Source organism: Nipponia nippon, unplaced genomic scaffold, assembly GCF_047370975.1.
Source record: "Nipponia nippon isolate SJK-2023a ecotype South Korea unplaced genomic scaffold, ASM4737097v1 scaffold_4, whole genome shotgun sequence".
In the NCBI taxonomy this organism is placed as follows: domain Eukaryota; kingdom Metazoa; phylum Chordata; class Aves; order Pelecaniformes; family Threskiornithidae; genus Nipponia; species Nipponia nippon.
Window position 1 is genome coordinate 57,281,367 of NW_028262358.1, and position 15,110 is coordinate 57,296,476.

A 15,110-nucleotide genomic window follows, 5' to 3' on the forward strand; every position below is an offset into this window, starting at 1 on the left:
GTATATGGAGTTTGGAGAGAATATTTTTAAATTTGTACCATGATGAACAAAGTTGCACCACAGCAGCCTAAAGAATAGTCCCAACTCGGAGGGAAGCAGCATTACTTGCACTGCTGTTGACCTGCCCACCTAAGAGAAGGTATCTAAGGTAGAATACAACTCACTTATAATCAGTGAACAAAGAGAAGGAAAAAAAAGCACTTGGCATACTGATCTACTTTTTTATTTGTAGTTTTAACAGAGCACATCTGGCAGAGAATTTTCAAAAATATTTTTGCAATATGGTTTTCTTTCACTAGCGCAATTAATATCTCATTGTTTATACAACACAGAAGAGCTCTCCACAGCTTCATTGTCAGGCACTACTGAGATTCAGTTTCTTGCAACGTTGTAAAAATCATGCAAAACTGGAGGCAAGAAATAAACTTACTGCTTTTTTTTGCATTCAGTTGCTCGGTCCACACTGAAGTCTGGAAGTCTGATGAATCCTTCTGCTTTTTCAGCCTGCAATAAAAAAAAAAAAATTAAAAATCACCACATCAACCAACTGCTAAACTATCAGACTCCAATGCTCAACAATATTTAACATGCAAGTGCTTGTTTTTGACAGCTTTTTATAGTGTGAAAATATATGCTCATCACCATGGGGACAGATTAACACCCAATGTTTTGACTGATATTTGGGAACAAGCAATATTCCTATACCAGCTACTCTTTGTGCAAGTCCTGGATGCTAGAAAGACACCACTCCTGTCTGTGCAAGTGGCAGAGTGTGAGTATAGGATTTGTTGTAGGCTTCCAAATATCAAAGCGCCTGAAAGAGGAAGGATCTTCAACTCCTACAGTAGTGTTGAGGTAGATTCCCCCTCCTCCTCACCTCAAAGCATTTGTATCAGAGCACCCTTATCTAAGATTCATGAATAAGTCATAAGTCTAGTCCAGAGTCTGAAATTGTCAGAGGCAAAATTTAGGTTTGGATCAAATCAGGACTAAAGACAGCGGGAAGGTGGACGAACCCAATTCCTTTGTAGCCATCAGTGATCACACAACTTCTTTTGACAAAGAGACCAGACACACTTTGTCACAGACCACAGAAAACGAAACTACTGAACCTCAGCTCTAAAAAGAGAAGCCTCTCAAAAGAGACAGATGCCATAAGAGAGAATGAATAAGGGTTATATCGTCCATAAACGGATGTTACATACAATCTCAAAGGAGTGTTTGTTCCATTATAAAGCACACGTGCATGTTACACAGATGTGTAACAGCACCACATATCATGATCTACGTATATTTGAAAAATACATGTCTATAGCGATGGGAATTCAAAAGTGACCTAAAATTATCATAGGTAGATATGGAGGAGGGTCTCCCCTAGGTAACTGTGACATGGACCATTTTGTAGGGTCACCTGTATACGCCTGCATGTAAGCAAGGCAGAGGCAATATGGGCTGCTCCCATGCCAGGAGGTGAAACAGTGCAAGGGGATGGTCCCACGCAGCTGAGCTCTGCTGTTAAACACCGCAAACCAGCATCAGATGGCTTTGGCCACCCAGCCATCACTCCCCACCCAGAAATTTTTAGGCATGGTACAGGAGGTAACAAAAGCCAGGCAGATATTTACAGTACACTCTTTATATGCAGTCACCCCTTTCTGGACAGGAGAGTGTTTACTGATCATTGGCATCTCTGTTCTGGGTCAGCTGGACTCTGTATCAGAGAGTGGCTCCAGCAAAACTGAAGTTACCAGTTAGCCTCAAATCCCTGTTCTTGCTGCCTGCAGCTGAAACATCTTCCTTTACTACATCTGTCTACATTCACCCAATCAGCAGCAGTAAGACTAGGACTCCTCTGAAGAGGAGCAATAATGTAGACAAGAGTCTGTAGCACATAATGTCAGGAAAAACTGTACTTTCTGAAATACAGGAGGTGTTCTTTCCTGAATCACTTTTTTGCTGCTCCCAGCCCTTATCCCTAGGCACATTAAAATTCTGAAAACGTACACTGAGTTAAAGCAGGTAAAATATACACAGCAATTACAAAGACAGAGGATAAATGAAGATGACTGACAGCATCTCAAGTCACATTATGCATGAATATGAAGAGACTATAAAAAGATGTTCATCGAGACAAGTCTTTGAGCTTTAATGCTTGGAAGTATGAATCTCTGAGAACTGAAATATGGATACAGAATAGATTTTTCAGTAGGTGGCTTCCCTGCACCTCTGCATATCTGTTCTTTGGTACACAATAAATCATGGCATAACCATCATTCCTGCAGTCTATATGTATTAAATATTCATATGTGAGTTTTGTATTTTGCATCTTCACCAGTAAATAGTTTTACCTGCTTCAGGACCAAAAAAAAAAAAAAAAAAGTGGTAGAAGGGGGGGTTGTTATTTTCTTTTAGTACTGAAGAAACAATGATGTTCATTGGCATCTGGGATGAAAAAAATCTTGATTTTGCAACGTGGCTTCATTTGTACAGAAATGTGCTTATTTGCAGTTGTGGCCTTTTAACGTTCTCTGGTTATATTTGTACCTGTCAAACTTGTTTAGAGGCTGGCTTGGGGAGCTTTTTTTTCCATTCCACAGGTTGTAATTTAGGGAGACTAAACTTATTGAGACAAAATAACAATTAACTAAGGAAAAAAAGTAACAAGATTTTTTAAAAGGTGAGAGGTTTTTTATGTATATTTCTACCAATTAGACCTTGAGCTAGTATTTCCAACCCAGATCCATAGTACACTAAGTATATAAGGATGAGCGAATGAGTAGTGGTGAGTAAAGGAGGAGCTCTATTCATGCGCTGCATTGCACTAAAGATAGAGAATGTGCTATCCTGTGTTTCTGTACCAAAAAGAGTGGTCACTTACTAGAACAGGTGCAGCAAGAACACTGAAATTCCTGTTTGGTTCCCAAGACCAGCATAAGAACACCAGACACCAACCTCAAAAAAAGCAGTTCATGGGGTATCAAAGCCATTATTACACATTGCTGGATGAGAAATGTATACGATGTCAGTTATTTCTCTACAGCATCAATCAATAAGCCCAGTTTAAAAAAAAAAAAAAGAAAAGAAAAAGAAAGACCCTGTAAAAAGGAATATACCCATGTACATTCTCACCCACGCACCAATAAATCCATGGCCTGAGCTAGGTAAACCATCAGGTGGGTGAGTGGGTGCCTAGGATTTGCGGGGGTTTTTGGTCTTACATGTTATAACTGCAATTACAGCTCAGCCAGTTTCATCTACTGGTGCAGTAGCCATTGGTCTAGACTGCATCCTATAAATCACTTAGGGTGCTGCACAGACACTCATGAGGAGATTAAGTCTATGCAACACCATTAGATAAGTCGCTGTCTCTGCTGTAAATTCAGTTTTGTTTTATACAAATATTTGATCATTCAGATTTTGTACTGGGCTACTGAATTATCAGGATCCTGTAAGCCAGTGTGGGGACACTCAGCTGGACTCTTTCCACCCATGTGGAGATGGAACTTGGACTTGAACCACTGACATATCCAATGAGTATCTAAATTAGAGGAATATTCTCTAACTTGCTAATGGAAATAGGTCTGTAGGCTTTGATTTCAGTAATTACATTTACCAAGTTTTACAACAGAGAAATCCCCAGACTTCTTATGCAGCATTTGGCATGTTCCAGGTGGTAAAAGATTATGTTCAATGTGGTCAGGTTTTATATGAATTCTGTCCGTGATTTCACATTTGCTCATTTATAAGAAAAGATTAATGTTTCATTTTATGTATGAATGAAAGGAAAGAGGATAATGGTGTGAATTTTAGGAATAACATCTCTTTTTTTTTTTTTTTTTAAATACACTATTGGTACACATCTCAGATGTGCCATCTATGTAACAGAAAACAGGGGGGTGATGGATATGTAGTTCCATAATTATCAGAAAAAAAGGAAGGAAAAAAAGGAAAACAAAACATAACAGTAAAACCTTATAAGCATTATTACAGTCAGCAAATAGAATTCCAAATAAACACTAGGAACAGAACATGGGGAAGTCATCTTTTCAGTCATTCTTGGGATAAAAGTGACATTTTACAACATTAAAAGTGTATAGAAGTCCTAAATGTTTTCTCTAAAATGTTATCTTTAATGTGACTTTGAGCATGCTGTTATTTAACCCACACATTTCACTCAAACTTCTTTCAGATTTTATTGCAATGATGTAAAATAGCCCTAAAAAACTCAGATTAAAAGAACCTTGACCTGTTTCCTATTTAATTAGGATGTTTAAAAGAACGGGCTGTTATGTCTTATGGCTTTTATGCAGGTTAGCCTAACATATAAATCTGCACTTTGTGCTATGCCCAATTGTAAGAAAATCATTTCAATAACAACAGCCTCTGCAAATGCTTGGGGCAAAAAAGAAAGTAACCACTTTTTCACAGAAAAATGTTTTCACTCAAAAAAAATTCAAACATATTTATGAAACACAATGCATGAATCCAATGAAAGAGCCTAATGTCCTTTTTAGCTTGCCTCACTACGTTGTCTAAATTTTGTGGCTTTAGGAGATTTAGTAAATCATTTAATAAATCTTTTTCAATATTTAAAGTGAATGCAGTGATGTGGAAAGATTTTTTAAAATAGTGCTGTGAAGTGAAAGTATCTAGTTATTGTGGAACAGCTCCAATCTGCAATTCAGGGTACTCTTGATGGCTTCATCACAGTGTTTCAGTGCTGCTCCCAGAAGACCCAGGAGCAGTTCAGTCCTCAAGCCTTTTTAGTCTTTTTTCTCTCTGCCAAGTACACTAGTGAGGCAACATATAGAACTGTGAAAAATTTGTGTAACATATTGGACTAGAGGTCCTCAAAGCCCTCAGCACAATCAACCGACATCAATGACTTTTTATCGTTCACATAAGCAGCAACTATAACTCAAAGGTGAAAGGTTTCTGTTTTAAAAGACTGCAATTATACAGCTCCTGGCAAAAAGCTGTTGGAGTGAGGACCAATTTTAAATGCAGTGAACAGGGGAAAAAAAACCCCAAAGATAAATAGTGACAGTAGATCACAGCCTGCAACCCTTTGATTTTATATTTATATTTCTTTTCAGCTGAATCCCCATGACAACGATCATTAACACATCCTGCAAAACTGTATTTCAACTCTACTTGGAAAACCAGCCGAGCTATCCGAAAGGCCCACAAGACAGAGGCATTTAGTCCTCGGTCCCTTTCCAGCCAACACTATCCAACATAGTCTCAACAAGTGCAAGAGTCAGGAGCCTGGGATTATATGTGACGATCTTCCCCCTCTACCCCTCTTTGTATGCAGGAGCACTGATTCTGTCCAGGGTTTCAGTATGAGAACTAAAACTGCTAAAGGGGCAGGCAGGATCACACACTGTCCTCTTTAAACCCTTGTCTGATGGCTCACATTAATTTTCTGACATTTTCCATGTTTCCATTGCAAAACCAGCCTTTCTGTGTTTCTTCCTAGTCCAAAGAGCTTCCCCTCCCCAGGATGGGGGCACGTCCATGCTGCAAACACAAGCTTACATGCCTCATGTGGTATCCATGTTTTATTGAAAGAGCAAGCATACATGGGAAGAGGTTTTAGGGCAGTCTACCCAAGCCTGCTGAGACCACTGGGGCCCTAACTTCACCACTCCCAGTACCTTAGCTAGCTGGTTGAAAGCTAATTTGGATTTGCCTGTGTGCTCTTGTTTGCTTTCAGCAAAGGAGAACCTTGACTCTCAGGGTGTCTGATCTGCTGCTGCTGACCCTTCTCGACATTTTACTATTTTTTCTCTTTTGAGCTGTGGCTTTCACAACTTATTTTATGTTAAATTGAAGGAGCTACTGTCTGAAAATATTACCACAAGTGTCCTACATCTCCTCCCCCCATCTGCCTCACGTGCAAGACCCAGAACCAGAGTGGCTTGAAGGCAAATTAGATCAGAGCGACAGAAACATCCAGAGCTTCAGAAGTGCCTAAAGACAGACTTCACCGAGAACACGATGTCAGCTGAGGTTACCTACCCAAATCTGGGCCAACGCACATTCCCATACAAATTCCACCCACTCCCTATTTCCTCCATCTCCATTAGAAAAAAAGGTTAGGTCCAGCACCCTGTTGCTATGCTACAGTTGCCAGTGTCTGGTCGACTGTGGTTTCCACACAGCCACAAACAAAACACACTCATTTCCCACAAGTACAAAGCTGGTCAGGCAAAGCTACAGGCAGCCAGTGTGCCCCAGTTCCTCCGACCTCAGCCCCACTCCTCCACCACCACCTTTCACTTCAGCCTCGAAGAGGGCCTGTCATGGGAAGCCTCAGACACATGAGGAGCAGGACTCCTCCTCTTTCAACACAACTATGAACTTAAGATTGTCATCTTGGATGGCCCGTTGGGACTGAGGATTAACTCCACTGAAGGTGGTGGAAGTGCAGGCAGTATTAAAGCCAGGCCAGATACAGAAGTAAAAAGAAATATCAAGCAAGCCAGTGAATGTGTCACTGCTATTCCTGCTTTATCAATCTAGAGGTGAAAATATCTGTGAAAGCACAACAGGTCTAATTCATCTCAGATATGACTCTGACCATGGCTCTGCTCTCATTAATTTAAGTAAACAGATCTAAGCAAAGGACACCTCCTCTCCTTCCCACACCCCCTAATTACTTCCATTCTGCAAACATTGCATAAATCTACAATCATGCAGAGGTCGCACTTTAAGTTGTCCAAAGAAACATCAGGTTTTTAATGTAAAATAATGTGTGAAAGTCAGCAGAAGTTGAAAGCATAGAGGTGCTACCAGTTAGCATGTTTACAAGAACAACTGTGATAGGTGAGAAGGCAGAGCTGACATAAGCCAATAGTATTTTGAAGCCATGTGATCTCTTTCGAGTATATGAAATAAACCAGAATGAGGCTGCCACCCATTCTTCAGCCTTGTTCATTTTGAGGCATCAGTGACAGCAGGAGAGCAGGCGTGAACCAAAAGGACAAGTTCACCCAAACGGCAGATGCTGTCTAGTAGCACTGGGATCAGCATGACCATGGCTTCCCTGGATCCTGAGAAGGGAATTTAGCGAGGCCACGACAAGTGGCCAAGAGGAAAGGGCCTCAAGCTGTGCCAAGGGAGGTTTAGTTTGGATATTAGGAAGAGCTTCTTCACTGAAGGAGTAGTCAGGCACTGGAACAGGCTGTCCAGGGAAGTGGTTGAGTCTCCGTCCCTGGAGGTATTTAAAAGACAGGTAGATGTGGTGCTTAAGGACATGGTTTAGTGGTGGACTTGGCAGTGTTAGGTTAACGGTTGGACTCAATGATCTTAAGGGTCTTTTCCAACCTTAACAATTCTATGATTCTGTGATTCTAAGTAAAGGAATTGGACGACTTTGTTCCTCTCCCCCACCACCCTTCTCTTCCCAGAATGCAAAATTTGCCTAGTCTTGCCTCATTTTATTTCCTCCCAACTTCATGTCAGCCAGCCAACTCACTTTTCTTAACACTGCTTGGTCAGAAGTACAACTGCAAGCAGTGATCTAGAATAGTCAATGTTAATAAGGGTTTGCAGGGTATTAATGCCACTGATGAGTATATCTGCCAGGCCATTTCTTTTAAGCAGAAATACTGCAAGCATTGGAAAAGCAAAGTCTTTTTTTCTTTTTTTTCTCTACTCTTCCTATTTCTTTTCTTTCTTTCTCTTTCTCTCACGCGTGTATTTGACTTGGTCTTGAAAGGAAGCTAAATCGGACTATCACAACACCACAAAAAACAACAGCCCAAGACCAGCAGAGTTGTTTTCACTTTTCCCCCAAAAAAGAATAGGTAATACCATCTTTAAATGCCATTTAAGAAAGGTCAAAGTTTTTATTCTGTTAAAAAAACTCCAACACTGAACCCATAACTGAAGGGAGAATGTGAAATACTCTTTACACAAGTAAAGTTTTGTTTAGGCTTTCGGGATTTTTTTTTTATGGTTTAAACTATTTATTTGCAACTTGAATGAAAAAGCAAGATTTTTAATGGGGATTACTGCAACAGAAATAAACAAGTGGAAACAATCCACATTGCATTTAAATTCTTAAAATATTCTAAGAATTAATAAGGGTTTCTTTAATCTTTCATCCTTTGCTGGGCCTGGGAGATGCTGATTTCCAGAGCAGACCTTTTGCATTTAGGAAACCTGATGCCCGTCCACAATTCCACACTGAAGCTGCTCAGTTTCAACCTATGTTGTTGCTGGCATCCCTTAATCCTCTGCACGCCCCAATTCTGGGCTCTGTCAGTCCATCATTTGAACATGATAGGAGCTTTTCTAGAGGTAGCAGTGCAAGAGAGCAAAGTGACAAGAATAATTATGTGTGAATCTTCCTAGGATGGGCAAGACATCATCTCTGCCCAATCAAGCTGAGCTGTAGCAAACAGCCTGGAGTAAAGCCAGATGTTCCCTAGGACTCACTGCTGCTTTGCACTCAGCCATAACCTTTCATTAAAAGGGTTACTCTGGATTTCTCACTATGTCTCCCCCACACACCTTTTCCAGTTTTTAATTCCTAGTTCTTCAGTTGATTACAGGAATCCAGGGCCTGTTGTTCTTTGTCTCAGACTATTTCCCACTCTCACTGTAAGTGAAGAAGGCTATTTGGCCTGGATCAGCAGGTGGAGAAATGCTATCTATATCGGCTGTCCTGAGGAAAGCTCATCCTCCAAACAGAAAGCTGGACCTTGAATTCAAAACAGTGTCCTGCTGCAGACTTGACTTTTAGCATCAAGTCATCAGAGCAGGAAGTTAAAAATCAGCAGAACATGAGAACCTTTAATTACAATGCTCTGGATGAGATATCAGCAAGACCAGGAGTAAAAACATCACCAACTGACAGTGTTCATACCTGCAACCCTACCAGTGTACACTGGGAAAAAAAGAAAGAAAGAAAAAAGGAGGGGGCGGGGGGGACACCAAACAAAAAAGCAAACAAATAAACAGATTAATCTCAGTGTGGAAGGGGGTGGAGAGAGAAGCAGGAGAAAGATTTCAGAAAATTAAAGTAATCAGAAGTGATGAAGCATTCCTGGTTTGAATCTTGATAGTGAGTGTCTGCAAACTGCCCAACCCAGGAAAACCTTTCCCAATTTCAAATGCTACCAACGCCTGCAAAGAGCAGCTCTTTAAAGGGCAGAACAGACAGCAAGTTAACATTTCACAAGTACTTACTGAACTAGAAAACACATAGTTTTCCGCATGTTTCACATTCACATAGATGCTTCCCAGATTACAAGAAATGTCAGGGCTGAAAAATAAACCCAGTCATTTGTACGTCTCCAGGGCACATTTAAATTGTGACCCCAGCTCCCCTTCGCTCAGTCCCATCAGACGCTGTTTGCCCGGTACCCAGAGCTGGATGGACGCTGTACTCACCAGCTGACTGCTGTACCAATACAGTGATGACTCCTTCAGCACACACCAGAACTTTTTCCATTTGTTGCCAATGAAAGCTCCTTTTTCCTTCTTTTTGTAGAGCCATCCTTGGCAATCGGCTTGCCCCAGCTCTTTACACGATATCCTCCGTCGGCTCATTATAAAGAACCCTGTGCCATTAAAAATACAGCGTTCTTCTTGTTTAAAAGTGCATTACCAGGAAAGATGATGCTGCCAATTAAAGATATCAACCTTATTTAGCAATCTCAGCGAGTCGTCCAAGCATATCTTAAAATATACTTAGAAGTGATACAGTTTTATAATGGCTGTGACAGTAACTTATATTCATTTCAAAGGCATTCTGATGTGCAGAAACAAAATAGTAAGCTATAGATAATGCAGACACTAATTAATGCTAAGATAACCATACACGGGTTTTTGTAAATTAAAAATATATCCTTTGATTCTTTTAAGAGAAGCATGCATGTATTTCCCTTCACACAGCTGCACTGAAAAGAATACATCTACTTAAGTCAGCTAAAGAAAACTATTATGCCAAGTACCTGAAAACCGCTAGTGTGTGTGTGTGTATGCGCATGCAGCTGATTCTACCTCACTGATTTCCAGCTTTGATTCAATTAACATACCACAAGGATTCAGTCCAAAGGAACAGCCCGTTGTCATTTTCCTCAGAATCAGTGCAAGAATCAGTGGAGTTAAAAAGCAGCCTTCCAGCAGCTGAGTAGCAGTATAAAATCCTCACCCTCCCAAGAATAAGACATACTAAGAAAATAACAAAAGAGGAACCCAGAAGAGAAAAGAAAAAACAATCTTTCATTACCTTGACTTTTCTTTTTTGTCTTCTGACGCAAGGGAACCTGTAAGAAATGCAGGAAGGAAAGAAAAGAGGAAATTTCAGATTGTGTTGCAACATTTGTGTAGAAAGGGGAGGGGGAAGATAGAAAAGGACGTGGTGGTGATGCTAGTGGTATATGCAGGATGGAAACGCATAACCCACTCACTGCTGAAGGGACGTTAGTAGCTGAAGCATAAAACCTGTTAATTAAAACTGATGTATATCTAGTTGAGCAAGAGCAAATGTAACTCTGTTATACATGTGTCTGTCGACTAGTGCTTCCTGTTTCACACCCACAGGCAGCTTCTACTTTGCTACGTTTGCCTGAATTGTATTCTGTATTCAGAAGTTAAAAAATAGAAGTTAGAACTCCAGTATTTTAATGCTTCATTACACTGCACAAGGAGGATTTACAAACATGGGGAGATTAAAAATACATGCCAGGTGTTTGATTGTCCTTTAGCTCATTCTAAGCAATCCTGAAAAAAGAAAAAAAAATTATTTTCCACTCCCCTTTTTTATTTAGTGCAGAGAATGTATTTCCCCCTACGTAAGAGTTTCACAATATTTCTTAAAAAAGAAAAAAAACAAAAATCACACAAACCTGGCAGATTATCCAAACCATAAAACATAAATATGCCAGAAGTTTGCCACGCCATATATGAGTTTCAGTCACAGCAAAAATAACACAGTTTAACTATATTTACTCATTTGCAGTCTATATATTTCATCCCACATAAACACATAGATAATGAAACTAAAACAGAAGACCATGGACTGAAAAAGAGGTCATTAGAAATGTAAAGTCTGTCTTTTGAAGTAAATTCTCCCCAGACAGGCTGGTTGGTCGTGTGATTGTGGACAAAACACTTGACTTCTCTTTGCCTCAACCTTTCCATCTCTAGCATGGGAAGAAAAGCATTCACTTTCTTCTATTTTTAGGAAGCCTCTGGATGACAAATGCTGGATAAGGTGATGTATGATTTAATATGCTTGGCCACAACGTTGCTATGCAAAGCTGGTAGCTACCTGATCCGCTGCAGAGCTACGCTATGAACATCCCTAATGCAGCCCCTCTGCCTAGCCAGCCAGCTTTTCAGGAAAACAAAACCCCATTTCATATTACTCTTGAAGGATCTGATGGCTCTTCTCACAGGCAAATTAAAGGTGAATAAAGATACACCATCTGGAAGCAGTAATAGAAGAGACCACTGTCACCAGTATTTACTAGAGCTAGAACTTTCTCTAACCAGTGATCTTTGCAGCATGTATCAGAGTGCAGAACCACATATCGCAGTTGTGTGTTTATCTGGTGCCTATTTGACATGACCTGAACAACACACTTGTGGGAGGCTTTACCAGGAATGAATAATCCCAGACTCCTGCTTAATCATCACGTATTCTTTTTTCCTTTTCCTTTTTTTTTTTTTTTAATTCTACCACTGCCTCTCTCTCTCTCAGACTATTCTCCATGACAACAGACAAAGAAAAGCAATGAGAAAACACATCGCCTCTATTGGAGGCTCCACTATTTCCCCATCCTACATGGGCCGCCCTTCGTGTCTTCATTCCAAAGAAAGTAATGGCCTGTTTAGGACATGTGGAAATAACATATGGCCTCAGTGAATCCTTGGTCACACAGTCACACTAATTACTTTCCTTTAGAGCTACCCAAAGTGCTATGAAGAAAAACAAATATGAATCAGCTCTCCTTGCACAAAACCTATGTATTGGGGCAATTTCACATCTTTGCCATGATACTACAGTATGGTCATTTCATCTTCAACCAACATAAAGTTATACACCACGAAGAGCAATGCAGAGACAGGATGTGGCTCTCTGTAAACAACTGAGGGAGAAGTAGATCTTTCCACTAACCTTATTGATGATCTAAAGCAAAATAACATTGTCTACGGCTCATCTTTCATGAAAGGGTTAATATCCATATTATGTAAATCATCTGCTAGGGCCTTCTTTGTATACAGACTGAGGAAAAAACTGATTACCTAGTAAGAGCTCAGGGTAGCAAAAAGAATTTGCAAATGTACATTTATTGTTCAGCAGCAACGATGGTATCCTGCTGCAGGTTGACAGGGGTGATGGATCCCCATCTCTTCATATTTTGTGGGAGGAGTTGGGAAATTAATTGGAGAAGGAAGGGCAGCTTCCCCAGCCAGTACTTCTTTTAGTTTGCCTGGATAAAATCAGTGTTAAATTTGTAATATAATAATTGCTGAGTGAGATTTCATGAATTAAGATACATTTCTGATTTTCTTTCCCAGTGTTCCTGAAAGCTGAAGTAAATTTTCAACAAAGTAATCCTAAGCCTGGAATTCAGCAACATTTAAATGTTTTTAGTGCTGTTCAGAAGCCCAGCATCATCTTATAAAAAGTATGTTTTGCTCTGCACAAGAGAAACCTCTAATTCCAGACTGCAGCAATGAAATCCACTGTTACTCACAAAATCGCCTTTCCAAATTTTGTTGACTTATGAACAAACAAAAGCAACCTCTTTCTCCAAAGCACCGATGTTTGGAGTCTGATAGATGTTTTATGAAATAAACAAACAGTTTTCAGTAAAACTGTTTTTGTCTTAAACAAATAGAAAACCTATATTTAAATGAATCTACCACAAAATTCATAAAATGCCTCACCAGCAGGATTTGGATTCAGTTTTCCATAAGAATACAACACATTAGCAAGTCTGCAGTGGCAAGCCTTTCCTCAAGAAGTAAATTAAAGTTTCCTCCTCTGAAAACTGGCTTATGAGAGTCAACAATCTTTCATTTCAGTGAACATGGGTGAACATTGATTAGGAGATACTTTTAAGTTTCACTCCTAATAGGAGACATTAAGAGCAGCACAGAAAAAAAGAGAAAACTGTGGAAGGCCGAGTTATTACCAGTAAAACCAATTCTACCGACCAGGGGCATAACAGCAGCTTCAGATGTGAATGTAGTGTAACTACCAGATGTAGTCACTGGAACAATCTGAAACTGAACCAAATGTCATGATTTTACTATGCTTCTGATAGTGGTGGATGTTTCTCTATAAAGCTCAATTTCCTGATAACAAATTATTTATTTCTTTATCACAGGTTCAACTGTAAAACAAACCCAAAAAATCAGATCTATTTCTAGCTCTTGTTGTTACCAGGGAAAATCCGAGAGCAATAATCCTCAGAAAGCTCTGAAATAAATGCAAAATGTTACAGTTATTTGCAAGTTTAGGAGGGTCATCATTTTCATGCAAGGCTGGCAATACAGGGTAGGTTTTAATCTTTTTTGGGAGGTTTCAGGTTACTCATCGGTTTACTGAGACCTGAGCGCTGAACAGGATGGGATAGTGACCCTGCAGGACAATGCAGACTTCAAGCTTGCTATCCATTACTCCTCCATTTAGCAAATACACCCATGAGCCAGTGGCAAAGGGAGCTGTACAACCCAGTGTTGTTCACAGCCACTTCTCTGCCAGGCAGGCTCCACCGATGAGCAAAAACATATGAGAGAAGTGATAACTTCAGTGAGAGACTTCTGTCAGTTTAGAGATTCTATTTTTCCACAGAATCACAGAATGGTTGAGCTTGGAAGAGACTTCTGGAGGTCATCTAGTCCAGCCCCCCTACGCAAGCAAGGATACCTACAGGTGGTTGTCCAGGGCCATGTTCAGACAGCTTTTGAATATTTCCAAGGATGGTGACTCCACAGCCCCTCTGGGCAACCCATGCCAGTGCTCAGTCACCCCCACAATAAAAAAGTGTTTCCTGGTGTTCAGAGGGAACCTCCTGTGTTTCAGTTTGTGCCCATTGCTTCTGGTCCTGTCACTTGGCAGCACTGAAAAGAGCCTGGCTCCATCATCTTTGCACCCTCCCTTCAGGTATTTACATGCATTAATAAGATCCCCCTCAGCCTGTTCTCCAAGCTAAACAGTCCCAGCTCACTCAGTCTTTCCGCATATATTAGATGCTCCAGTCCCTTAATCATCCTTGTGGCCCTTCATTGGACTCCCTCCAGTATGTCTATGTCTCTCTTGTACTGAGGAGCCCAGAACTGGACACAGTGCTCCAGGTCTGGCCTCACCAGCATTGAATAAAGGGGAATGATCACCTCCCTTGACCTGCTGGTAATACTTTGTCTAATGCAGCCAAGGATATCAGTTGCCTTCTTTGTAGCAAGGGCACGTTGCTGGTTCATGTTCAACTTGAAGTCCACCAAGACTCCCAGGTCCTTTTCTGCAAAGCTGCTTTCCAGCTGGGCAGCCCCCAGCATATACTCGTTTCTCCTGGCGGTACCATTTGTGCTTACATGGAATAACATTAGGAGGTAGAAATCAAAGGGCTACATAAGCTTTGGAAGTCCCTCCACAACGTCCTGGATCCTGGCCCCTGCCAGGCAGCAAACCTCTCTAGGTGATTGGTCGGGCCTATAGATGGGTGCCTCTGTCCCCCGCAGCAGGGAGTCCCCCATTGCAATGACTCACCATTTCCTCCTGGTAGCCTTGCATGGTTTACAGTTAGGTGAACCAGGTCCTTTTTTAGTAGGAACATCTGGCTCCTCTTCAATTTTGAGGGTAGTGAACCTACTTTGCAGCTGCAAGTTCTTAGGTGGGACAGGAGCCTTTCTCTTGGTACTAGAAGTCATCAACTTCCATCCTTCCTCTTCTCCGGAGGTTTAGCTTACTTTGATAGTGGGGGTAGACACCTCCTGCTTCTCCATTGCAGCTGGGGACTGAGGTTCTTCAAGCTGTTGTGTCTCAGAGAAAAGACCCTATCTATCTCCCTTTCATTTTCTCTGATGCTGTGCAGCCTGCTCACTTCCTCCCATATCTCCTCCACTTGCCAGCACAGCTC

At 40.8% G+C, this 15,110-nt stretch overlaps 1 protein-coding gene across 10 annotated transcripts in view; it reads right to left on the minus strand.

Moving 5' to 3' along the window:
- The window catches only part of IPCEF1 (interaction protein for cytohesin exchange factors 1), an 85,285-nt gene that overhangs the window by 30,683 nt on the left and 39,492 nt on the right, over window positions 1-15,110 (minus strand). For 5 of the 10 annotated variants that reach the window (XM_087774163.1, XM_087774170.1, XM_087774164.1 and 2 more), the window contains 3 exons: window positions 10,247-10,283; window positions 9,406-9,575; window positions 431-504 (listed from right to left, as the gene is read on the minus strand). In XM_087774163.1, the coding sequence (XP_087630289.1) occupies window positions 431-504; window positions 9,406-9,575; window positions 10,247-10,283 (281 nt within the window). Of the gene's footprint in view, window positions 1-430; window positions 505-9,405; window positions 9,637-10,052; window positions 10,162-10,246; window positions 10,284-10,427; window positions 10,494-15,110 lie in introns of those variants that run through there. The other 5 variants (XM_087774166.1, XM_087774167.1, XM_087774169.1 and 2 more) reach the window with 4 other exon arrangements.